Source organism: Leptodactylus fuscus, chromosome 11 (genome assembly GCF_031893055.1).
Source record: "Leptodactylus fuscus isolate aLepFus1 chromosome 11, aLepFus1.hap2, whole genome shotgun sequence".
NCBI classification, from domain to species: domain Eukaryota; kingdom Metazoa; phylum Chordata; class Amphibia; order Anura; family Leptodactylidae; genus Leptodactylus; species Leptodactylus fuscus.
In genome coordinates this window covers 44,836,971-44,862,019 of record NC_134275.1, presented here as the reverse complement: position 1 = coordinate 44,862,019, position 25,049 = coordinate 44,836,971, and the positions used below count along the sequence as shown (strand labels likewise).

At 45.4% G+C, this 25,049-nt stretch overlaps 3 protein-coding genes across 4 annotated transcripts; 2 read left to right on the top strand and 1 right to left on the bottom strand.

Moving 5' to 3' along the window:
* The first annotated feature begins 7,748 nt into the window (after window positions 1–7,748).
* LOC142184664 (tubulin alpha chain, testis-specific) lies at window positions 7,749–13,594 on the top strand. The gene is made up of 4 exons (XM_075259707.1): window positions 7,749–7,932; window positions 8,274–8,422; window positions 11,701–12,381; window positions 13,282–13,594. The coding sequence occupies exons 1-4, from the start codon at window positions 7,812–7,814 to the stop codon at window positions 13,576–13,578; spliced, it is 1,248 nt and encodes a 415-aa protein (XP_075115808.1). The 5' UTR covers window positions 7,749–7,811; the 3' UTR covers window positions 13,579–13,594.
* Window positions 13,595–13,697: 103 nt separating this feature from the next.
* On the bottom strand, window positions 13,698–18,859 carry IMP4 (IMP U3 small nucleolar ribonucleoprotein 4). The gene is made up of 9 exons (XM_075259161.1): window positions 18,780–18,859; window positions 18,203–18,311; window positions 18,048–18,131; window positions 16,891–17,000; window positions 16,650–16,782; window positions 15,183–15,337; window positions 15,016–15,110; window positions 14,856–14,929; window positions 13,698–13,860 (listed from the first exon to the last, which is right to left on the bottom strand). The coding sequence occupies exons 1-9, from the start codon at window positions 18,780–18,782 to the stop codon at window positions 13,748–13,750; spliced, it is 876 nt and encodes a 291-aa protein (XP_075115262.1). The 5' UTR covers window positions 18,783–18,859; the 3' UTR covers window positions 13,698–13,747.
* Window positions 18,860–18,901: 42 nt separating this feature from the next.
* VMA22 (vacuolar ATPase assembly factor VMA22) lies at window positions 18,902–23,104 on the top strand. 2 transcript variants are annotated; one of them, XM_075260449.1, is made up of 6 exons: window positions 18,902–18,971; window positions 20,567–20,712; window positions 21,094–21,197; window positions 22,050–22,150; window positions 22,476–22,637; window positions 22,715–23,104. In XM_075260449.1, exons 2-6 carry the CDS (start codon window positions 20,584–20,586, stop codon window positions 22,825–22,827), a joined length of 609 nt encoding a protein of 202 aa, XP_075116550.1. In that variant the 5' UTR covers window positions 18,902–18,971; window positions 20,567–20,583; the 3' UTR covers window positions 22,828–23,104. The 2 variants fall into 2 exon arrangements, with proteins under 2 accessions (XP_075116550.1, XP_075116549.1); XM_075260448.1 differs by having other exon boundaries at window positions 18,904–18,943.
* The last annotated feature ends 1,945 nt before the right edge of the window (window positions 23,105–25,049 follow it).

Genomic DNA, 25,049 nt, shown 5'->3' with positions numbered 1-25,049 from the left:
TTGATGACTATCATGTATGAAATACATGGATAAGAATGTGGTGTATCCCTCTAGTGCTGTGTATACTGTCAGGTGCGGACTGTCTGCACACCATACTGTGACCTCAAACAGCCCTTACTCATCAATGGAGACGGGTGATACCGGAGAGGGCCAGGAGATATAAACCCATGAAACAGCACCTTATGTCTTACATGTAATTTCTATCTAGGAGGCAAAGAGGATGTGGTCTGATATTATATATATACACTCACCGGCCACTTTATTAGGTACACCATGCTAGTAACGGGTTGGACCCCCTTTTGCCTTCAGAACTGTCTCAATTCTTCGTGGCATAGATTCAACAAGGTGCTGGAAGCATTCCTCAGAGATTTTGGTCCATATTGACATGATGGCATCACACAGTTGCCGCAGATTTGTCGGCTGCACATCCATGATGCGAATCTCCCATTCCACCACATCCCAAAGATGCTCTATTGGATTGAGATCTGGTGACTGTGGAGGCCACTGGAGTACAGTGAACTCATTGTCATGTTCAAGAAACCAGTCTGAGATGATTCCAGCTTTATGATATGGCGCATTATCCTGCTGAAAGTAGCCATCAGATGTTGGGTACATTGTGGTCATAAAGGGATGGACATGGTCAGCAACAATACTCAGGTGGGCTTTGGCGTTGCAACGATGCTCAATTGGTACCAAGGGGCCCAAAGAGTGCCAAGAAAATATTCCCCACACCATGACACCACCACCACCAGCCTGAACCGTTGATACAAGGCAGGATGGATCCATGCTTTCATGTTGTTGACGCCAAATTCTGACCCTACCATCCGAATGTCGCAGCAGAAATCGAGACTCATCAGACCAGGCAACGTTTTTCCAATCTTCAATTGTCCAATTTCGATGAGCTTGTGCAAATTGTAGCCTCAGTTTCCTGTTCTTAGCTGAAAGGAGTGGCACCCGGTGTGGTCTTCTGCTGCTGTAGCCCATCTGCCTCAAAGTTCGACGTACTGTGCGTTCAGAGATGCTCTTCTGGCTACCTTGGTTGTAACGGGTGGCTATTTGAGTCACTGTTGCCTTTCTATCAGCTCGAACCAGTCTGGCCATTCTCCTCTGACCTCTGGCATCAACAACGCATTTCCGCCCACAGAACTGCCGCTCACTGGATGTTTTTTCTTTTTCGGACCATTCTCTGTAAACCCTAGAGATGGTTGTGCGTGAAAATCCCAGTAGATCAGCAGTTTCTGAAATACTCAGACCAGCCCTTCTGGCACCAACAACCATGCCACGTTCAAAGGCACTCAAATCACCTTTCTTCCCCATACTGATGCTCGGTTTGAACTGCAGGAGATTGTCTTGACCATGTCTACATGCCTAAATGCACTGAGTTGCCGCCATGTGATTGGCTGATTAGAAATTAAGTGTTAACGAGCAGTTGGACAGGTGTACCTAATAAAGTGGCCGGTGAGTGTACATTAGGAATACACACACACACTCTTTTTTTTTGCAGCAGCCTATCCTCTGTGAGTATGCAATGTGCGTCCCCGGCCTTATGGAGCTTTCCATCATCATTTAGGTACCATACAATGCATACAAGGTATCTACAGGTAATACAACTTTGCCAATGTTAAGTTTTGTTGAAGTCCAGCCATAGGAGACTTATAGAATGACATGGAGCTATCGATGCCTATATAATGGCTGTGCTGCAGCTTTTCTATTCTCTGCCAAAAAGACATCAATGGGTAAAATCAGTAAATATTAGGACCCTTTATGTTATTCACCCCCATATGTCATGTATAAATGTGAGTTGGATAGTTGGCATATGTGTTATCCACAAGTCTGCACATCCGCGTATCTCTAATACAGGCGGCCTGCATATCAAGTGGGTGACATTTATCATGTCAGTACATAAAACCAGACAGGAAATATGTGGATACTGTTATATGTCACACCCCGGTGTATGCCACAGCGCACACTGCAATGTATTTATGAAGAGAATGTAGAAGGGACACAGAGCGCAGGGTGGGGACAGCTACATGGTCATATCCAATCCTTATGTAGTCAGTCTGGAAGATGATGAATAATCCCAATAGAAACCTTCCAGTCCAACTGCAGACGCCTTCTAAGTCACATAGACAAGTGAGAAGATGGCACTTGTGGGCTGCAGACCCTCACCAGCGTACAGGGGAGTATCTGAGTTACTTGGGAGTCATTATAGATTTAATGGAGATGTTTTGTGTCTTGTAAACTCAGCCTAAGAGTCTCAGACAGTGTCGTGTGCAGCGGAGCTTCACTGCAATGGGCTGAATGTTTGTGTACCTGCACTGGTTTCTGTTTTCTTACCTTTAGTGAAGCGTCTAGTTTACTGGTTGGGTTAACAGGTAGACAAGCTTCGTCCTGCCGACCCCCTGTTCTGTGATCCAGGAACCTCTGCCTGGAGACGGCAAGCAAACAAGAAGCCGTCTGTGCTTCATGGGGTAGTGGGCTTCAGAAGTGAAACAGCATCCAAAAGTATAGAGAGAGTATATAAAGAGTATATAGATACATAAGTTATAGCTATATGTAATAATAATATACTGGGGATATACTGAAGAGCCGCTATGTGACCTGGATTGTTTATGACAGCCGCCCCGTCCTATGTCATCGGTTATATTCACACAACTATGAAAAAAGGCTGTAAAAAGGGATGAAACATTCTGGTTTTCACAACTGTTTTGCACCCACATGGTCCAGTTTCCTGGAATGAGGGATGTGTGAAAAACGGGCAGAAATAAGATGTCACTTTGAGATCAATGGGGAGAATTACCAAGGCGGTTGTTTTCTGCCTCAGGCCCGGTTCACATCTGCGTTCGAGTTTCCATTCAGGGAGTACGCTTGGGGACTCTCCCCCCGAATAGAAACCTATACGCATAAAAAAGCGGTTAACAAGGAAACCCACGGACCCCATAGACTATAGTCAGAGAAAACTGACATGCTCCATCTTCGTCCATGTTCACGGACACATGGGGTCTGTGTGGTTTCTACACGAAACATGCGGAGAGAAAAGTCCTGCAAGCAGCACTTTTCTCTCTGCATGTTTCATGCCGAAACTGAGCAGAGGCCACACAGACCCCATTATAGTCCATGGGGTCCATGAGTTTCCTTACGTAGCCACTTTTTTATGCGTATAGGTTTCTGTTCGGGGGTCCCCAAGCAGACTCCCCGAATGGAAACCCGAATGCAGAAGTGAACTTGGCCTTAGTCTTGATGCACGCCATGAAGGATCTGAGAGCGTGTAAAAGAGGAATAAATCACAAGTGTACGTGTAAAACCCCGACTTAGGCTGGTCTTACATGACAGTAATGATTCTGCAGTCCGCATGTTGCTGATCAGCAACACTAGTTGCTGATAGGCAACATACACTCTGCAAATGTCCGTGGACTGCCGCACTCGCCCATAGAGTTCTATGGGCGAGTCCGTGCAGTGCAGTGAATTGTGGCCATTACGGACATGTTCTAAAAAGTGCGGACCTCGGTTGCGGGCCGGCACACCACGGATAAAATATCCGGTGGTGTAAGAGGCCGCCTTGATTATAATGTGTCCGCAATTGAAAACCCTCAATTGCAGACCATTTGCGGTCTTAAACTACGGTCGTGTAAGACCAGCCTTAGGGGGCATTCACACAGAGTAACGCCGGGCGTGTATCACAGCCGTACACGCCGGCGTTACGGCAGACTGCCGAACACTTCCCATTCATTTCAATGGGAGCGCTCGTAAACGCCGCTGTTACGAGCTCTCCCATTGAAGTGAATGGGAGGTGTTCGGCAGTCTGCCGTAACGCCGGCGTGTACGGCTGTGATACACGCCCGGCGTTACTCTGTGTGAATGCCCCCTAACACAAGAAATTGTGATATTTTCCATACCTTTATATTACAGAAAACTTGTACAAAGCCTGGTAAATTTTCGCCATTGTGTTTCGCATGATTAAGGCCACATTCACACAACCCAGTTTCATCTGTGAAACTGGGTCCGGGAGTTTGCCAGATTTACCGGCCTGACCTTCGTGTCAGGAGCGAGACTCTTAGCATCTATCTATGCTCCCAGCAACATACTGTCCTGTATCGATATGGAATACTATGTTGCTATGGGATTCCTTGCATCCTAGACAACTATACTACTAGGAGTCCCCCTCTTAGTCAGGCCGGTAAATCCACTGAACACATTGACAGAATTTAACAGGTGAAACTCACACGTATGAATCTAGGCTAAGTCCATTCACAAGGAGGAAAATGGCACTGAATTTGGTGCTGAATTTCAGCGCTGAAAAAAAAGCCTCCCATTGACTTCAATGGGTTCATTTTTCTGCTAGCAGAATTTCAGTTCTGCTAGCAGAAAAAGAAACCCATTGAAGTCAATGGGAGGCTTTTTTTTCAGCGCTGAAATTCAGCACCAAATTCAGTGCCATTTTCCTCCTTGTGAATGCGCTTTATTCACACAACAGCGACTAATGGCTACGTGACTGCTGTTTTTGTAATGGCTGACACATGGTTGTTTTGAGAACACTTTGATTTCAGTGTGTTTATTCATATGGCGGTTTTTTGGCTGACCATTTTTCACGGCCATCAAAAAAACTGACATGCTCCATCTTCGTCCATGTTCACAGACACTCAGACCCGTCAGAAATCAATGGATCCGTTTTAATGGAGATAAAACAGATGGATGTCTATAATGTGCATTAAAAACGGATCAGTGAGTTGGGTCAAAGAAGAAAGACCAATAAAGGTAATCTGTTTTTGCCACTGATAATTAAAAACTGTTGCAAAATGGAAAACACTGCCCATCAAAAACAGAACAGATGTAAAATGGCTGTTAGGTCCATCCAAAACGTCATTGAATGAGGCCTAAGGCTTTATGTCCCAAATAAATATACAGCAGCGAGGTCAGGCTCACTCTCAGTGGTAGGCAAAAGTATAAAACAAGACAGTTTGTGTTTCTTTTCTGCTGTGGTAATCCAGCTCTGGCGTTCCGATGGCCTCACTGTGGAACCAGCGCTTCATAGGAAATAGAGGTGTGTGGCCCATACAGGCCAATATCTGCATCAGATAAGTCCACAATTGCATTACCTGGTGCTCAGACATGACAAGGTCATGGAATATGTTCGATAGTAAACTCAGAATAAGGTCATTGAGGTTATCACATAATGGAGGCTTTGGTCCCAGCGGTCCTTTCTCAGTATGTCGCAGAAGATAAGTGTGCCTGGGCATTCACCAGTATGGGATCTGTCAAGGTGCGAGATCTGGACTCCGCACAGATCTGCTCTTGCAATAGCTTTAGGGTGCCGGAAGCTTCAAGTAGATGATACTACACCGCTCTTATAATATAGTTTTAGGAGTGGCGCTGCAATTCCCTGGAACCACCACTATAGAGGGGACAGGGCTGCTGTGCGACTCCTATTACTTGTATAGGTGAACCTGCACGTGCTACCCGTTCACTGCAGGTACCTATAGAAGCTGCTACAACCTGGTTTCAGACCCTGACAGATCACATGTCCTGCGGATAGGGCATCAGCACATCACCAGCGTACAACACTACAATAATAGCACAGCGTGCCAGCTGTTTGAGGCCTGCTATATCTGTACTTCACCAAAATAGACGGCACTTGAGCTGCACTATAATACCCAGTATCCGCCCGTCAGAGGCTGAAAGAACACTCTTGTAGTATGAAGGCAGCCTTATATATGCTCATGACAATGTATAATGGTTGTTTAATGTACATTTTTTTTTAATGGCTGTCACACAGCAGCATTGAATTCACTGTTCTGTCTCTATCCCTCTTCCCTCATAGATTATAAACCCTTGTAGGCAGGGCCCCGGAGGGCTTACAATCAGTGCCCCTCAGTGCAAAATGGTGAAAACGGATTATTTTTCATAGCTATTTTGCACCTCGGTCACCTGAAAGCCTGCAGAGCTTTGCTCAATGACCAAATTCAGATTGAAAAAGTCTCAGGTTATTACTTGCTGAAAAACTAAAGCAAAAGTGACAGATTATACCCATGGCCACTGTGTGTAATGATAACTTATATATATGTAATAGTAATAACTTTTATTATTGCCCTCTTATGAATATACTGCATTTATGTGGAAATGTCTGTTATTTTATTAATAATAATAAGATCCCTATGGCCTCAGTCTATAGGAGACATCTATGTGTGTTCTGCTGAGGTGACATCTGAGGTAACACGAGTCTCCATCTTCACATCACTAAACCAAATCACACGACCGTTAGACAGTCAGTTTCCCGCGCAGCGGCCCGTGACCAGCCAACCAATCACAGCAATCCTAAGCAGACTAAGTAACCAATCACAGGCCGTCTGCGGTACCTGCAGAGATGGCAATATGATTGACTGGACATGTAACCCCGCCCTTTTGCATTTTCATCCAATCAACAGCGAAGGTCAAGCTCGAGCGCCCCGCGGGTGTTTTATAAGCAGCTGCAAGTAGGACGAAGTGATTGAGTCCGAGCTGCGTAGTGTGAGAGAGCCGGAGACATTCCCGTGACGTAATAGCCGTGCAGCGCACATCCCTCTGCGGACACAACTATGGTAAGAGCCCAGGGATAAAGCCTAGTAGTCAGCGCTAGTAGTGGAGTGCAGACCTGAGGGTGAGGAGCCAGGCAGCACATAGTCTATGTCATTGGTTCAGGGCAGCCTAAAGAGCCGGCTGTTATTAGATGGCTGGAGGTGACAGTTCAGTGACTCACAATCAGGGCCTGTGCCAGAGCTAAGGCATGTTACTTATAGTGACATCAGGGGCCCCTGTTTGTGTCGCCTAATCCTGACAGAGCTAAGGCATGATTACTTATAGTGACATCAGGGGTCCCTGCCTGTGTCACCTAATCCTGACAGAGCACACATGATTACTCATAGTGACATCAGGGGGTCTCTGTCTGTCATCTTATCATGACAGAGCTAGGGCATGTTAGTGACATCAGGGCCCCCTGCCTGTGCCACCTAATTCTGACAGAGCTAGGACATGTTTACTTAGTGACATCAGGGGCCTCTGTCTATGTCACCTTATCATGACAGAATTAGGGTATGTTAGTGACATCAGGGGTCCCTGTTTGTGCCACCTTATCATGACAGAGCTAGGACATGATTACTTATAGTGACATCAGGAGCCCCTGCCTGTTGGGTGCTACCTAGGCTTACCCGCTGGTGACTCTGGACACAGCCATTGAGCTACATATATCATACATATATACTGTACATTTTATTCATTATATAATATTAATTCTATAATAGAATTAAAAATAATAATTTTATCTTGAAATCAGAGTTGGTAATTTTTTTCAATTACAACTTTACAGTCCTGCGTTTAATACACCAAGAGCTGAGACAGTGCCACCTAGTGGATACACACGAGGCCAGCGAAAACCTACTCCTAATCACGCCATTCTAGCAATAACCATATAAAATAGGTAACAATTAAAGGGGTTGTCCAAGTTATAAAAAATATGTTTAGGAATTATGATAAAATCACAAGACGGTCACCCATCTGATGGCCCACTGCTCTAGTCTGCCCCGCTAGGCTTTACTTAGCTGCAGTGATTATGTGTCTGTATACCTCACATGGCCTCAGTAGTATAGAGCACAAAACCAATAAGTCTAGTGACAACCCCTTTAACTTCCAGAGAATGTTGACATTTACTGACAATATTAACATTGTTGTTCTTGCAGCGTGAGTGCATTTCAGTCCACGTTGGCCAGGCTGGGGTTCAGATTGGCAATGCATGCTGGGAGCTGTACTGCCTGGAACATGGCATTCAGCCTGATGGTCAGATGCCTAGCGATAAAACCATTGGTGGAGGAGATGATTCGTTCAGTACGTTCTTCAGTGAGACGGGAGCTGGAAAACATGTGCCCAGGGCCGTATTTGTAGATTTGGAGCCCACAGTGGTTGGTAAGTTGTTTGTGCAGGATGTGATGCTGATATCTGACACTTTATGATGTCATTGTAAAATATCCACATCTGCTAATACCAGTTTCTATTTTAAGCTGGCCGTATACATTATATACCTGTTATGTCTCGACCTCCCATACACATGCATGCTTCACCTGGCTCAGTGTGTATGGGTCCTGAACAACAAAACAAAAGAATTTTGCAAGTTGAACTCTATTGTCCTGATCCTTCTTTTCCCTGACATTGGGGAGGAGGTCCTGTACATATTAGCTGGTCATCTGGATTTGCTGAAAGTAATATGTATGGTCAAACTTCCTTATCACAGATGTGTTTCTATTTAGATGAAGTGCGCACTGGCACATACCGCCAGCTATTCCACCCCGAACAGCTCATAACCGGAAAGGAAGACGCTGCCAACAACTATGCTCGAGGGCACTACACTATCGGGAAGGAGATAGTAGATTTAGTCTTAGATCGTATAAGGAAGTTGGTGAGTGCCTGCAAAATCGGAAGACTGCTGAATACACATATTATTTGTAACCTAGAATTATTTGGTACAAGCTTTTACCCGCGACTTCGTCTGTGGTGATTTGAGAATTGGGCGGACACAGACGTGTGAAACTGTAAAAGTGCTTTAAAAAGTTTGGTGGGCTAGCAAATGTGATGTGTTATATTGTGTATGTAGTGATACAGACAATGTGATGTGTTGTATTGTGTATGTAGTGATACAGACAATGTGATCTCTATATGTAAATGTGAGTGAGTAGAGTGAGGGCTACTCCTGAGGTGACAGTAAGGAGTGTGCAGGCAGGTTGAGGCAGGAAATGCCAGGCAGTGTGTGTGAGTCTATAGCTGGGGCTAGGAGTCCTGCTTTTCTGAGTTTCCTGCTAGGAAGCCATGTTGTTTAGTGGCACCAAAAGTAGCCTGTGACTCAATCCTAAGGGAAAACTATGTTTGTGGAAAATTGCACGCAAATCCGTCCAGGCGTTTTAGCGTGATTGAGGAACAAACATCCAAACTCACAAACATCCAAACACACAAACTTTCACACTTATAATATTAGTAGGATTAATACAATATTTGTTTTGGCAATTCATATCCCTTCTTCTTATTAAACCTTGTATAGTGTGACTGAATCAGAAATCTGTCAAAGTCTCAATACTTTACCCCAGCTGTCCAACAGAAGATCATTGGCACTCAACAATACAGAGCCATGGAAGACTCAGTACAGTAATAAAGGGGTATTCCAGGCTAAAATATTGGTAACCTATGCTAAGAATAGGTCATCAGTTTCAGATCGATGGGGTCCAATACTTAGCACCTTCTCCTCCATCGAAGCAGGAAGCAGACAGCTCCATTCTGTGTGTAGTGGCTGGTGAACTGAATCACTGCAAATTAGCTGCCATCCAAGTGAATGGGAGGTTATTTGTAGTGAGCTAGACTGGCCACTACACAAAATAGAGCTGTCTGCTTCCTGCTCCATTCTCTGGGTATCTGCTGCGGATTTGTGGGGATGCCAGGTGTTGGACCAACACTGATCTGATATAGCTGACCTATCCATAACATAGGTTATCAATAATTTTAGCTAAAACCTCTAAAAGAAATATAAACTCACAAGTGCATTCCTTGCCCTACATAGGCTTTCTTAGTAATATATAAGCAGGTCCCTCATAGCTCTGATATCATAGGACCAACTTAACTCTCCAGTATGGACCAGAGTAGGGTGGCATCAGTGACACCCACAGAGGGAAGGCAGCGGGCAGTGAATTGTGGCACCATGCTGTGCTCTGCAGGTGTAATCCTTAAGGCTCTGTGGGACCTGCTTATATATTAGTACAGTGATGGCAAACCTTTTTGAGACCGAGTGCCTAAACTGCAACCCAAAACCAAATAAATTATCACGGAGTGCCAACACGGCAATTTAACCTTAAAACTCTGTGGGTCCACAATTGCGGACCCACAAATTACAGTCATGTGACTGGGGCTTTACAGATCTTGTACTGAAAGGTAAAGGTCTCTGCATTCTGTACTTTTAAACAATTAATTTTCACTATTTACATCGCACAGGATCTGTTTTATAGTTTACCGTGCAATGTTATTACATCCTGTACTAATTTCACGTCTGCTATAAAACAAATACTGTGTGATATACATAGTGAGGGGACCCCACACAGTACAATCTGCCCCTCAGTGGCCCCCCACACAGTACAATCTGCCCCTCAGTGGCCCCCCACACAGTACAATCTGGCCCACAGTGGCCCCCACACAGGATTATACCTGTATACTCCACAGTAGCCCCCTCCCACACAGCATGAACTGGTCCACAGTAGCCCCCTCCCACACAACATGAAATGGTCCACAATAGCCCCCTCCCACACAACATGAAATGGTCCACAGTAGCCACCTCCCACAGAGCATGAAAGATCCACAGTAGCCCCCTCCTACACAACATGAAATGGTCCACAGTAGCCCCCTCCCACACAACATGAAATGGTCCACAGTAGCCCCCTCCCACACAGCATGAAATGGTCCAGAGTAGCCCCCTCCCACACAACATGAACTGGTCCACAGTAGCCCCCTCCCACAGAGCATGAAAGATCCACAGTAGCCCCCTCCTACACAACATGAACTGGTCCACAGTAGCCCCCTCCCACACAACATGAAATGGTCCACAATAGCCCCCTCCCACACAACATGAAATGGTCCACAGTAGCCACCTCCCACAGAGCATGAAAGATCCACAGTAGCCCCCTCCTACACAACATGAAATGGTCCACAGTAGCCCCCTCCCACACAACATGAAATGGTCCACAGTAGCCCCCTCCCACACAGCATGAAATGGTCCAGAGTAGCCCCCTCCCACACAACATGAACTGGTCCACAGTAGCCCCCTCCCACAGAGCATGAAAGATCCACAGTAGCAGCATAAAATGGTCCACAGTAGCCCCCTACCCGCACAGCATGAAAGTCTACAGTAGCCCCCTCCCACACAACATGAAAGGTCCACAGTAGCCCCCTACCCGCACAGCATGAAAGTCTACAGTAGCCCCCTCCCACACAACATGAAAGGTCCACAGTAGCCCCCTCCCATACAGCATAAAATGGTCCACAGTAGCCCCCTACCCACACAGCATGAAAGTCTACAGTAGCCCCCTCCTACACAACATGAAATGTCTACCGTTGCCCCCCTCCCCTGACAGTGCAAACAAACACAATATAGTTACCTGAAGAGCTGCCGGGTGTTCTCTCTTCTGTTCACTGCGCGCGCTGATGACTTACGTCATTATGCCCGCGCTTGTTCAGAGGTCACACTCTGTAGTCAGTGTAGGCCGCGTAGTACGCGTGGCCTACACTGAGCTACACTGACAGCTTTCAGCTGAATGCGCATTTGCACAACCAGCTGAAGGCAGCGATTGCTCACTAACGGGGAATCCTGCATCGGATTCGCCGTTAGTGAGCGATCAGGGCGACAGCACGCGTGCCAGCAGAGGGGGCTCTGCGTGCCCTCTCTGGCACGCGTGCCATAGGTTCGCCATCACTGTATTAGTACATGCTTATCCCATGTATTGATCCCTTTTAGGTGCATGTACAGATACATTCTGCTGCCTGATCACGCCATGTACTGAGTCCATGCATGGTCAGCTCAGAGCTTTGTACTGAGTAGCAGTAACAGAGCATGATACCTTTTAGAGTATGGTCTACAAATTAAAGGGATGTTCTGAGCTCAGATGTTTTGTATGGTCATGTGCATTGTCATCTTTCTTGCAGGCTGATCAGTGCACTGGCCTACAAGGTTTCCTGATTTTCCACAGTTTTGGAGGAGGCACAGGCTCAGGATTTGCATCTCTTCTGATGGAGAGACTTTCTGTAGATTATGGCAAGAAGTCTAAGCTGGAGTTTGCAATCTATCCAGCACCACAAGTCTCAACTGCAGTGGTGGAGCCATATAACTCCATATTGACCACTCACACAACTCTGGAGCATTCAGACTGTGCCTTTATGGTGGACAATGAAGCCATTTATGATATCTGTCGCCGAAATCTGGACATTGAACGTCCGACATACACCAATTTAAACCGTCTCATTGGACAGATTGTGTCCTCCATCACTGCTTCTCTGAGGTTTGATGGGGCTTTGAATGTTGATCTCACCGAATTTCAGACAAACCTTGTTCCATATCCACGCATTCATTTCCCTCTGGTTACGTACGCTCCTGTAATCTCTGCAGAGAAGGCCTACCACGAGCAGCTGTCTGTGGCTGAAATAACCAATGCCTGCTTTGAGCCAGCAAACCAGATGGTAAAGTGTGACCCTCGCCATGGCAAATACATGGCATGCTGCATGTTATACAGGGGAGATGTCGTACCCAAGGACGTCAATGCTGCCATTGCTACCATTAAGACAAAACGCACCATTCAGTTTGTAGACTGGTGCCCAACAGGGTTCAAGGTTAGTATCAATACCATGTTCATATAACAATGAGACATATTCATAAAGGGACCCTATCAATATTTATCTATCTATCTATCTATCTATCTATCTATCTATCTATCTATCTATCTATATCTTTGTGGGAAAGGATTCAGTAGAACTTGTCAGCTATTAACTGAAACCTCTTATGATTCTGGGATTATGAGTCCCGTGGGCAGTCCTATCTGACAGATGTCTCTGTATGCATACTCATTACATGGAAGCCTATCAATCATTTTGTAGGACCACCCACTGGACTCCTAAGCACAGACAATGGGTAATAAATGTAATATCCACTTATCATACCTTTATTATCTATGCTTTGAAATGGCGATAAATGTTTTTATTTCTCGTGGGCAGATCTGTCAGGTGAATATGCTGCCATGTGTCAGGGCAGTATATTACAGCTATAAGGGTCAGTTCACACGTGAACTGCCTGCGCGGGTTTTGACACCGAGAGAGACGCGGTGAGCCGCGTCTTTCTCTTGTCAAAACCCGCCTGCTGCGACCATCGCGGTCGCGGCTTTCCCCTCCGCTGTCGGCTCAAATGAATGAGCCGACATAGGAGGGAGCTGCCGGGGGCGGAAGCCGCGCAGGTGAGCCCGCGCGGCGTCCGCCTGAAGAAAGGGCATGTCCTTTCTTTTCTCTGCTAGCGGCAGCCCGCCACTAGCGGGAAAAAAAAGCCCGGTGGTCTACATAGACCACCATTGTAAAGGGGCGGATTTTGAAGCAAAATCCGCCCCTTTGTTCACGTGTGAACTAGCCCTTAAGTCTGTAGGTCTAGTAGTAGCCACAATGGCACAAGTACATTTTATCTCCATCAGTTCCTCTTGCACTAATATTCTTAGCTCTTACAGAACCATTGTTTTCTCTCTGTAGGTTGGAATCAACTACCAGCCTCCAACAGTGGTGCCCGGAGGAGACCTGGCCAAGGTACAGCGTGCTGTGTGCATGCTGAGCAACACCACAGCTATTGCAGAGGCCTGGGCCCGGCTAGACCACAAGTTTGATCTGATGTATGCCAAGCGTGCCTTTGTGCACTGGTATGTTGGAGAGGGAATGGAGGAAGGAGAGTTCTCAGAGGCTCGAGAAGATCTGGCAGCGCTGGAGAAGGATTATGAAGAAGTGGGAATAGATTCAGTAGAGGGGGAGGCTGAGGAGGGAGAGGAATACTGAGCCCAAATATGTTATAGATCAGTTAGTGTGTAGAAATAGCTCTTACAGTTCAGTTACTTGTTCTCTTTCGTTCTATAGTTTGCAACCATTAAAGTAGAAGTTGTATGGACAGCAGAATCTACTGTACAGAGATCTTTATTTACATTCATCATACACGTGTATAGAAACACTATTCAGTGCTGAGATACTTCCTCTTCTTGGCTGTATTGGTATACGGATGCCAGCGCCACTCCACCTCTGCTGTGTTCTCATTCTCCAGGGTGCCCAGTTTTATCATATACACTGCAAAGTTCAATAGTTATTAATTAGGAACATGGATGCTGCATACACTTACAGACGTGATCAGCTGGCTGAGTTAGGAAATGCTAGCAGTGGGAGGAATAGCTGGAGATAGTGTGAGAGCCTACAACTACCAGAATGCATTGCAGCAGGAAGCTACACACCATGTAGACATATACAGAAAATGCAAGGCCTTCCAGGAGAAACCCCGAAATCACTCAAAACACTGCTAAAGTTATATGGGTGCTCTTATTAACCCATTAATAACTCTAACAGACCTTTTTTTAATAAATAAAAATAATATATTTACATTTGCCTGGAAAATCCCTTTAACTCTAGCAGCCATGGGGGCTCTAACTCACAGACCAGCACAATAATATCTGATGTTTAAGGCTTAGTTCACACGGGGAAGCGGGTAGGGCGGATTTTGGCACCGAGAGTGACGCGGGGAGCCGCGTCAATCTTGAGTCAAAACCCGACTGTCGCGGCTTCCCCCTCCAGAACAGGCTCAAATGAATGGGTCTATACCTGAGGTTGCTGCTGCCTGAAGAAAGGGCAGCACGCTTCTTTTTTCCGTGAGCGGCAGCATTATAAGAAGAGGGGGCATTTTCTCCTCAGTCTGAATAGAGATAGCCAATGTTATACCTGGCAACCCCATTGTAATGACTGGTGCAGGCGTGCCTTTCTGTCAAACACTCCTGACCAGTCGGGGTGCCGTGAATAGGGAAAACTTTGCTGAAGTGGGAAAACATTTCATTTCTATTTTTCAATGCAGAGAATTTTTAGAATAGGCGTACAATATTGTTCTAAGGTCTATAATGTGGCTATCCAGCTGTTGTAAGATGGCTAGAAATGGGCTTCACAGCAGGATGGCCACAGTTTGCAGATTACTGGTCCACACCAGTACTGCAGCCTGACATCTGTACATTGAGTATATCTGTGTAATCCTACAATAGGATTCCGGCCACATTTTACATTTCACTCCTTTTATTACTCACATTTCATCTCAAACCGTGGCCCAACTTCAGACAACTCAATATTGCGATGATCTGTCTTCTTGTAAACGTGGTGCCTGTGGTATGAAATGACCCAGTTAGTAAGATGAAGCAGGGCACAGAAGGATGTCGGCTTAAGAGCCGCTCAGAAGACAAGACTTACCTAAAGGAAATGTAGTCGTCTTGATTTGCTAAAGTTATCACCCGCTTGCTCTCATCCTTGGGCACAGGGAATAAATACTTCAGGATATTGGACACCTGGGGGCAGTAATACAACGGTTTATAAGAGGCATGGTCAATGTGTACAGTGACTTATAGAGCGTGTCTTACCCGCTGTCCAAGTCTGGACGTGAAGTTGTGGAAGATGAGGTGTGGATAAGCCTCAGACATAGTGCCCAGGTCCGGAATGTCATGTCTCATAACCACGTTACACAGGGTGAAATACGCAGTGGGCCCAAAAGGAAGATGGCTAATGATCAACCCATCTAAAAACAAACAAGAGCAGCATGTTATCTATACTGGGCCTACTACATACACATATAGATCAGAGATTGTGAGCAGAGACGCATCTGCTGGAACTTCCTGTGATCAGTTATAATCTGAAGAACTCTGCAGCAAGTGTCAGATCCCTTACAGCACCACCATAGGGAAAATGAAGCATTACACAATTTATGGGCAGTGATGGGTCCTCCACATCAAGACAGGCTTTAAAGGGAGTCTATCACTGGTTTAGATAAACGTGCCCAAATAGCCTTTAAAAAAGTTATTCTACTGCTGCCTTTACATTTTCAATTGACCGGCTGTTTCTTTATAAATCGCTATAATAGCTTATGCAAATTAACCCCACGGAGCACCCTCTGCATTCCCCGGGGCCTCCGAGCACCCTCCCACGTCATACCTTTCATTCTGCCCCTCCACTGCTTTCCTCCTCCCCAAATATTCTGCCGCCCAGATTGTGCTCTTACAGTTCAAATCTAGGGCATGCTCCGTTCAGAGCAGCACTGCACACGTCCGAGCGCCATTTTGGTGTAGTTTGCTGGAGAACTGCTCAGTACTCCAGCGAACTACACCAAAATGGCAGACGGACATGTGCAGTGCTGATCTGAACAGAGCGGCACTGTGCATGCCTTAGATTTGAACTGTAAGAGCACGATCTGGGCGGCAGAATATCTGGGGTGGAGGAGGGCAGACGGAGCACAAGCAGTGGAGGGGCGGGATGAAAGGTATGGCGTGGGAGGGTGCTCAGAGGTCCTGGGGAACGCACAGGGTGCTCCGTGGGGTTCATTTGCATAAGCTATTATAGTGATTTATAAAGAAACAGGGGAAGTCAACTGACAATGTAAAGGCAGCAGGAGAATGACCTTTTTAAAGGCTATGCTGACATGTTTAGGTCAAATTGAGTTTTCCCAATGATAGACTTGTATATTGATGATCCATATCGTCATGTGATTGGTAGGGTCTGACATCCGGGATCACAGCAGCCTCTTGAAATCACTTTCTGCAGTCACATGGTACAGCAGCAGCTCAGTCCCATTCAAGTGGGTTGCAATACTAAGCACAGACCCTACGCTAAATTCAGTACTGTACTTGGTATTCAGTGAAGAGGCTGCAACATTACGACCTCTTCACCAGCTGATTGGTTTGGGTCCTAGATGTCAGGACCCCCCCACCCCCACATATCATCCCAAGGATAGTCCATCTATATATATGTCCATGAAGACCCTTTAAAGGGGTTGTCTAATTTCAGTAAATAAATATTATTGAAAGCTGAACAATTACCCAATAGATTGTACTAACCTGGCATGCCTCTGTGCTCGTGGACGATGACAAGGTCGGTGACATCATTGGCCTTGCAGGCTTGGACCAGCGCCCCAATCTCATGTTTACCTCTGTTCATACGCTGAGCATTGGGGAACACCAACTTCATCTCCTACAGAATGATGAGACAGAATACAGAACCTCACAGATCAGTCCTCAGGACATGCTGGGAGTTGTAGTCATTTGCTATAGGTTGCATTATTGCTGTGATTTTTTTTACCTTTGCAAACATCTTGAGTCGTGAGCTCGGGTCTCTCGAGGTTGTGATCATGACCTTTGGATCTTCCACGCCGGCCCACTTATACTCATCATCCATATGGGAGGACACTCCTGGAAGAATGGTGCAACAGACTGAACTTTGGGGCCTGTACCGATGAATGTCTGACTGCTGGGATCTCCTGTACCCCTCCCCCCATTATGAATGAAGTAATGGTCAAGCATGCCTTCTATAGGACTAGTGAAGATAGCAGAGCGCTGCACTCACTTTTTCTTCAGCAGCCTTATAGAGGTGAACAGATGCTCGACCACCAGTACATGGGGAGACATAGCACCCTATTTTCATCATAGCTGGGGTCTGACATTAGACCTATAGATGAAGGGTATTTCGGTAAGGCTAGGTTCACACCTGCACTCAAGTCTCCGGGGATTCCGTTCCCCATTCCACTTGAAAAACGTGAAGAGAAAGTCTTACTTGTAGGCAGACCCCATTATAGTCTATGGTGTCCATGGGTAACTGCTTTTTAAGTGGATTGGGTTTCCGTTTTTTTGGCTCCCTATACCATTATATGAACTTAGCATAACACAAAGTCATTGTTGCTTATTGACTGGTGGGGTTCCAATCACTGGACTCACCTGCCCCCGCCCCTTCACGAGAACAGGGGTGCTTGGCATGGAGTGGCAGATCAGACAACACCCCCCCCCCCCCCCTTCATTCATTTCAATAGGAGCACTAGAGCCAGAATGCAGCAGTCTGCTATCTCTGCTGCTCCAGTAGAAGTAAATGGAGTGACGTTCCAAACAAGCTGTACCATTCAAAACTGGGGTGCAGATCTGTGGGGCTCCCGGTGGTCAGACCCCCACAGATCAGCAAGTGACCTCTACCTCTGTTACCAGAATACCCCTTTAAACATACAACCCCTTCACTACATACACTATACATAGGTATGTGACTAGTTACATGTTTTGGGGGCGCCACGAGAAGTTCTCTCACATACCATTCAGAAACGATGACGGACCCCAGAGTAATTCAATGGGCATCATAAAATGGATCTGACATGACACAGATGTGAACACAGATCCAGATGTCGGCATTACACATCATGCTGGGCCTTGTAGTCCCACAACAGATAGCCTAGCCTTTAGTGCAGTCATCCTTACCTTCGCCACCCTCATCATCATACTCGAGCTGCTTCTGTAGGGCTAGGGCGTCTCTGCGGACCTCTGTGGGGATGAGCCTGTTCTCTGTGGATATAAAGAGGGGGGTCAGTATCTGTATCCTGCAGGTCATCGGGGGTTATTATTAGGGTGCTGACCTTCTAGCGCTCGCTTTAGCCGCTGCTTCTTGTCCTCTATGCTGTGCTGCTTGGCCTCCTGGGCTTTCCTGTAGAGATACTCCCTCCGTAGTCGGGCCTCCCTGCGCAGCTACAGATAATGGAGGATTAGTCCCTGGACCCCAGTGATCCCCAATACAAGATACAACAGAGAGGGCCTATTCACACACACAAGTGCGTCACCAATGTACACAGAGCACACATACATCTGCTGGCGTGTAATAGCAGCCATGTTACATCTGTAATAGGGTGACCGAGCAGGACCCTCCACCACTATATAGAGCAGCAGGAGCCCTGCACCACCACAGTGCGCTATCACACCTCGTCCACAGAGGACTATCCCTTTACATGACAAATTCATCCCTGCTACATCTATATAGCAGTAGTGGAGAGTGATGGGGGTGCGCACCGGCAGCACATACCGGACACAGTGTCAGTAATGCTGTACAGCAGCAGATATATATCGGTATATACAGAGTGTAGCAGTATATTCTCTATATAGCGCTCTCTGTATACACACCATCCATTCAGTATCACTATCAGCCCTCTCACTACTCACCATGGTCGCTCTCACACGTGGATCCGCCGCTCACTACTACAAACCTGCCCAGATCAGCTGCCCTCAGCAAACATGGCGCCGGCGGCGAATAACTTCCGGACTGGAGTAGGAAGTGACGACTACTTCCGGGTTGGGAAGGTCATGTGAGAAGTTAATGTCAGAAGGTGAGTAGATGAGGAGCTGTGTCTGTAGGTGAGTGAAGGTAACGGGTTGTGTGTGAGGTGTATTGTCCTGGGGTGTGCTGGGACTTGTAGTTCTCCAAACGTAAAGGCTCCACAGACAACAGTTCACGTCAGAGGCGTAATACACTGGCTTGTATATAGAATCACACAGCAGAGGCTTATATACACTGGCCTGTATACAGTATCACACAACAGAGGCTTATATATACTGGCCTGTATACAGTATCACACAGCAGAGGCTTATATATACTGTATACAGTATCAGACAGCAGAGGCTAGATATAATAGCTTGGTATACAGTATTACACAGCAGAGGCTTATATATACTGGCCTGTATACAGTATCACACAGCAGAGGCTTAGATACACTGGCCTGTATAAAGTATCAGACAGCAGAGGCTAGATATAATAGCTTGGTATACAGTATTACACAGCAGAGGCTTATATATACTGGCCTGTATACAGTATCACACAGCAGAGGCTTATATATACTGGCCTGTATACAGTATCACACAGCAGAGGCTTATATATACTGGCCTGTATACAGTATCACACAGCAGAGGCTTATATATACTGGCTTGTATACAGTATCACACAGAAGAGGCTTATATATACTGGCCTGTATACAGTATCACACAGCAGAGGCTTATATACACTGGCCTGTATACAGTATCACACAGAAGAGGCTTATATATACTGGCCTGTATACAGTATCACACAGCAGAGGCTTATATATACTGGCTTGTATACAGTATCACACAGCAGAGGCTTATATATACTGGCCTGTATACAGTATCACACAGCAGAGGCTTATATACACTGGCCTGTATACAGTATCACACAGCAGAGGCTTATATATACTGGCTTGTATACAGTATCACACAGCAGAGGCTTATATATACTGGCCTGTATACAGTATCACACAGCAGAGGCTTATATACACTGGCCTGTATACAGTATCACACAGCAGAGGCTTATACTGTATATAATATAGAAGCAAACTGGTGAAGCTCCACCACTAGACCTGATGCAGATATGGATATGAACGAGCATGAGCGGTGTATTGCACAGAGCGAGCTCCGGTCTGTGGCATGGAGTCAATATTGACAAGGCTTGAAAAAAAGCAATTCTCCAGCAAAAAAATATAAAATTTAACTTTTACTTGAAATGATTAAAAAGAGACATACAAAAAAGTGGATACATATATAAAACCAGAAACAAGCTTATATCATAAGCTTTGACTAAGGGAATGAAGTCTACGTCCCGAAACACGTAAGTTTGTTTCTGGTATATGGATCCACTTTTTTGTATGTCTCTTTTTAATCATTTAAAGTAGAAGTTACATTTTATATTTTTTTTGCTGGAGAATTGCTTGTTTTCAAGCCTTGCTTATATATAACGCCTTAGAATACAGTGTCATACAACAGAGACTTAGATACAGTGGTTTGTATTCAGTATCACACAGCAGAGGATTAGATACAGGGGCTTAGTATACAGTATCACACCGCACAGGCTTAGATACAGTCGTTTGCATACAGTATCACACAACAGAGGTTTAGACTGCCTCATACAAACCATAACCCTGGTTTTTCCTGACCCTGTCCAGGTTCCGCAACTATAAACATGGCGCCATCTGCAGATGAGACTGTCGTGGATGTGAATCAGCGTCTGGATGATCTGCTACTGCGACTTATGGATGACTTGGAAGCTCTGAAGGAGAAGAGGCAATGTCTGAACACTCTCATAGAGAAGGTGCGTGATCTGTGCAGGGGTCTGCACTCCTACACTGGGACCCATTCATCAAAACTATCAGAAGACCGCCCATAGCAGCCAATTACAGCTAAGTTTTCTTTGCTTGAAACTCCCTGTGATTCGTTGCTGGAGGGCTGACCAGTTGGTGATGGTGCCCCTCTTATTACCCTGCTGACAGATACATACTGTATGTAATACCACTCCACTACACCTCTTCATACCCCCTTGCTCCTCGCTGCAGTATAGCTGGGGGAATAAGGATCAGATGACTACACCACAGAACAATCTGGGTTATTGTCCTCATTATAAGTCCGCAGTTTGTGCAGTGTATACAACCGCCATGATTCTGTATGTCAGCGGCTGACCTGTGTCCTGTTTCAGGGATGGTTCTGCCTCTCTCAGTCTCGATATTCTATGGGGAATAAGTCCGTGTCCTCCATGCAGTACAAGCCGGAGATGACGCCTTCCGTATTAGTCCAGGACAGGTGAGGCCTGTGTTATACTTAATTTATTTCCTCCTTAGGGTAAGTATAAGGTACTTGTGTGATGACAGTTGCCCGGTTCCCCATGGATCTCTGTATATTGACCTCCAGCGATGCATATTGACTTGTGACCACTGTAGGCTGCAGAGGTCATATGATGAGACTAGTATACAGAGACTGATGGGGGATGGGGCTAGCATTGCCAAGGTAGTGCTAGGAAATTGCTAAAGCAGGAATGCTGCAGTGAAGACTATCTACATCTGCCTGTCCACAGGGAATCCACACCAATTCTGAAAAAATAAGATTTCATTATGGATCTCTGTTTTTCCTGGTGCAGAGGTCTGCAGTATTTTGGATACATCTGGCCATTACCCTAAGGAGGGCATAGTATCCTTATTCTATTATCTGCTCTGTATAGCCATAGCAGCAGAGGTCTGCTGTAAAATAAGCAGAATTTGGCAGTGACCCCACTACCTGTAACCAGTTGCTAGGCAAAACTGCTTTAGCTTTCCAGATACATGGTGGTCACCAGAAATGTTATCATTATGTGATCTATGGGGGTCATATCAGCTACTAGTGGAAAATCTGCAACAAAAAAGCTGCTTTTCTACAAAGTGCCGGCCTCAGCCTAAAGGGGTTTTCTGGGCTAAAATTATATTGATCTCCTATCCTAAGGATAGGTCATCCATATCTGATTGGTGTGAATATGACACTGGTCACCACCAATTTCAGTCTTTAAGCTGTTTTTCCTGCAATTTCGGCAGAATCACAGCGGGCGGACAGCGGCGCAAGTCTGAACGCCCCCTATCTTAGCGTACTGTTGTATAACATCTGTTTTTGATCGTTTATGTCTAGTACTACAGAGGATGGGGCAACAACATTCACTGTGGAACATGTTCAGCCAGAGAAGGAAGAGAAGCTTCCGGAGGTGGAGAACATCGGTGCAGCAGATCAAGGTGTGTTCATGTTTTAGTAAATTGTTTCACCCAGTGTTACCTGCGGAGTGTAGGAAAAGGGTGAACAAGCAGCATAATATAGGCTCTAGTTGCTAGGAATATAGTACAGAGGATGAAATGGATGCCCAAAGAGGCTGTCACCCAGCTTTTCATAGATCCTGCATTTCATACATGACAGTGCTCAGTGCAGGGAATTCTTACACATTACTAAAGAACCTGTAGACCTCCTGCCGTAGCTCCATAAAGTGGCGTAGATCAGACCCTATGGGGAAGTAGGGGGGATTTGCATTTGAATCCATGTGTTATATTGTAGTTTTTCTTCTAGTTCTGAGGCATCGGGGTCACAAGGACACCACCGAAGCACCAAAATCTACTACAATAGAAGAAAGTGAGAAGTCAAAATCTCCCTCGACTAAAGACCCCCTGCGCTGGTTTGGTGTTTTGGTCCCTCAAAGTTTACGGCAGGCACAGAGTAACTTCCGACAAGGTGCATCTATGGTCTAGGTGTCATTGTTACCGATTCTGTCCCTGACCAGTAGTAACCATCTTGTTCCTTTCCTCCAGGAATCCTTCTGACCGCAGAAGTGGCCTCTTTGCAGAGCAGCATTGAAGAGACTCGTCGGCAGTATAGGGCTTTGCTTGTCCAGAAGAAACGGGAACAAGTTCATTCTGGTTGAGAGTCCCCAAACTTCCCAAAAACTTGATATGGGACCAAGAATTGAACCTACCAGTAGGGGGCATTAGACTTTCCAGAGAACTCACAGTGGTGAAACTGCACTGCTTTATATTCACCAGTGACCTGGAAGCATACTATATTTATTTGTCTGTTCTCTTTACAATCATTATTTATATACCTGTTCACATTGATGTCGGTCGATTTCTATACTGTTTCTTGCATTTTTAAGATTTGCTTGTGAATCCTCAAGTTCAGAGCTCAGCAGACATTTCCTTTAAGAGATAATAAATAAACTGCTGAATATATTGGTATTTACTTGTATTATTTGAACACTGTGGGGCTTATTTTTGGGCACTATACGGTGTTGTTAATTGTGTGCTATATAATAGGAGCTGTAGAGCTTTAGGCCTGTATCATCACTCTTTATAGGGAGTGTGTCACCAGAACCCAATATATCAGCCCAGCCCCATACATAGATCGGTTAGGGTCATCTGAATCAAACAGTGTTTTCCCCTTGAGAATTGCTGCTTCCATTGCTGAGATATGACATTTTGTCAATATGCAAATTAGTTCTTTGGAGAACCAAGGCACTGCCATTGCTGTAAAGAACTCATTTGCATATCGAAAAAATGTCATATCTCTGCAATGGAGGCAGCAAATGACAAAGGTAACCCCTAACCTATCTATCTATGGGACTCCTATAAGCTCTGCTTGTGAAGCGGGAAGTTCAGAGTTTAGCATGAATTTGCTGAATATATTGGTATATACTGGTATTTTCTGCACAATGTGTTTTGCGGAGTGTAAAACATAACTCTGCTTTCTTGTATCCTGCGCCGATGGCAAGTCATGGTCAGTGACCGATCAGAGGATTCCTGGCAGATCGCACTAGCAAGATCGGAGCATGATATAGTTACCGGTAATGCTTTCTAAACAGGATAAACTATAGTGAACTCCCGGCTGTGAAAAGTATTCAATTTGTCCACCATGAGATATATATATATATATATATATATATATATATATAATCAGGGTCTGAGGTTGCTAGGTGGGGTGGCATAGACACACAAATCCAGATTCTTAGTCCAAAAAGGTAGAGTTTTATTTTTACTCCACAAGAAACAGTGCAGCAACAAAAAAAAAAAAAACAATAGAAAATAAATACCTGCCCGGCTGGGCTCTAACTACACACATCAATAGGTTACCTCACCTATGATGGCAGATTCAATAGCAAAATTGAATGGTACAAGACACAGAGTGACCTTCCAGCTGGCCCTGCAGCCCAGCTCTGTCCAAAGTCTTGCTGCTGGAGCTGACCTTTTAAACTTCACTGATGAGAACAATCCACAGTAGCTGACACGCTGCAGAAACATCCACAATGTGTGGACTGGAGGGGGTGTGGAATGACAGGTCCCACTGCCAATCCTACCTGTCATTCCTAAAAAATCTAGCCCAATATTGAGCATGTAACAAAATGCTCAGGAGACAAAAGCTGTCTGCTGAGACTGCTGAGAACAAGTCATCCCTGGACTTCCTCTCATCTTGCCCACCTGAGCAGTCTGGGCAAGATGTACAACCCCTCCATTATTTTGCCGCCTGTCGGCTTACTATATATATATATATATATATATATATATATATATATATATATATCACTATATAAGTATCTGTCAGTATATATTGGCGTATGAGAACTTTTCTTATTGCAGTAATCTACCTTTTTATAAGACTGTAAAGTTCTCTCATCCTGTTGAACATGACAGCTCGCCTTCCCCTGCCAGGTGGTTGATACCAGGGAACAATAGATTTTATTGAACCTCACAATTAATAAGATATACTGTATTAGGTATAGCGCCTGTTAATAAATTCGGAATGACTCTTGTTGTGCCCAGAGGTTGTTTGCTAAGACCATGTTGTAAGTTACAGATATTATCGGTTTCGTCCTTCCACTGTCTGCCGCTCGCAGGGGCCGGTGACTGTCCAGAGGCCACAATTTCTATAGAATTTTCTAAAGACTTGCTTCATGGCTACTCTTTGTTACCAAGTAATCCACTATACCCGAGTAGTGCAGATGATGTAGTGTTAGTTCTGTGTGATGTAACGTCAGTCGCAATGATATTGCCTTAAGTCAGGAAGTGCCTGAGCAACCCACACGCCCTAGGGTGACAGCAGCTACGGGAAGTGATGTTTCAGACCACACTGACAGCTACCTATGACAGGAAGATG

What these genes read in the sequence shown, in the direction of transcription:
- LOC142184664 (XM_075259707.1), top strand. Translation starts at nt 7,812, where the DNA reads ATGCCTAGCGATAAAACCATTGGTGGAGGAGATGATTCGTTCAGTACG. An exon ending in TTTGGAGCCCACAGTGGTTG is followed by an intron (nt 7,933 to 8,273) that starts GTAAGTTGTTTG and finishes GTTTCTATTTAG; the next exon opens with ATGAAGTGCGCACTGGCACA. An exon ending in TAGATCGTATAAGGAAGTTG is followed by an intron (nt 8,423 to 11,700) that starts GTGAGTGCCTGC and finishes TCTTTCTTGCAG; the next exon opens with GCTGATCAGTGCACTGGCCT.
- IMP4 (XM_075259161.1), bottom strand. An exon ending in GACTCAAGATGTTTGCAAAG is followed by an intron (nt 16,783 to 16,890) that starts GTAAAAAAAATC and finishes ATCATTCTGTAG; the next exon opens with GAGATGAAGTTGGTGTTCCC. An exon ending in CGAGCACAGAGGCATGCCAG is followed by an intron (nt 15,338 to 16,649) that starts GTTAGTACAATC and finishes GTTTGTTTTTAG; the next exon opens with ATGGGTTGATCATTAGCCAT.
- VMA22 (XM_075260448.1), top strand. An exon ending in TGAACACTCTCATAGAGAAG is followed by an intron (nt 20,713 to 21,093) that starts GTGCGTGATCTG and finishes GTCCTGTTTCAG; the next exon opens with GGATGGTTCTGCCTCTCTCA. An exon ending in CATCGGTGCAGCAGATCAAG is followed by an intron (nt 22,151 to 22,475) that starts GTGTGTTCATGT and finishes TTTTTCTTCTAG; the next exon opens with TTCTGAGGCATCGGGGTCAC.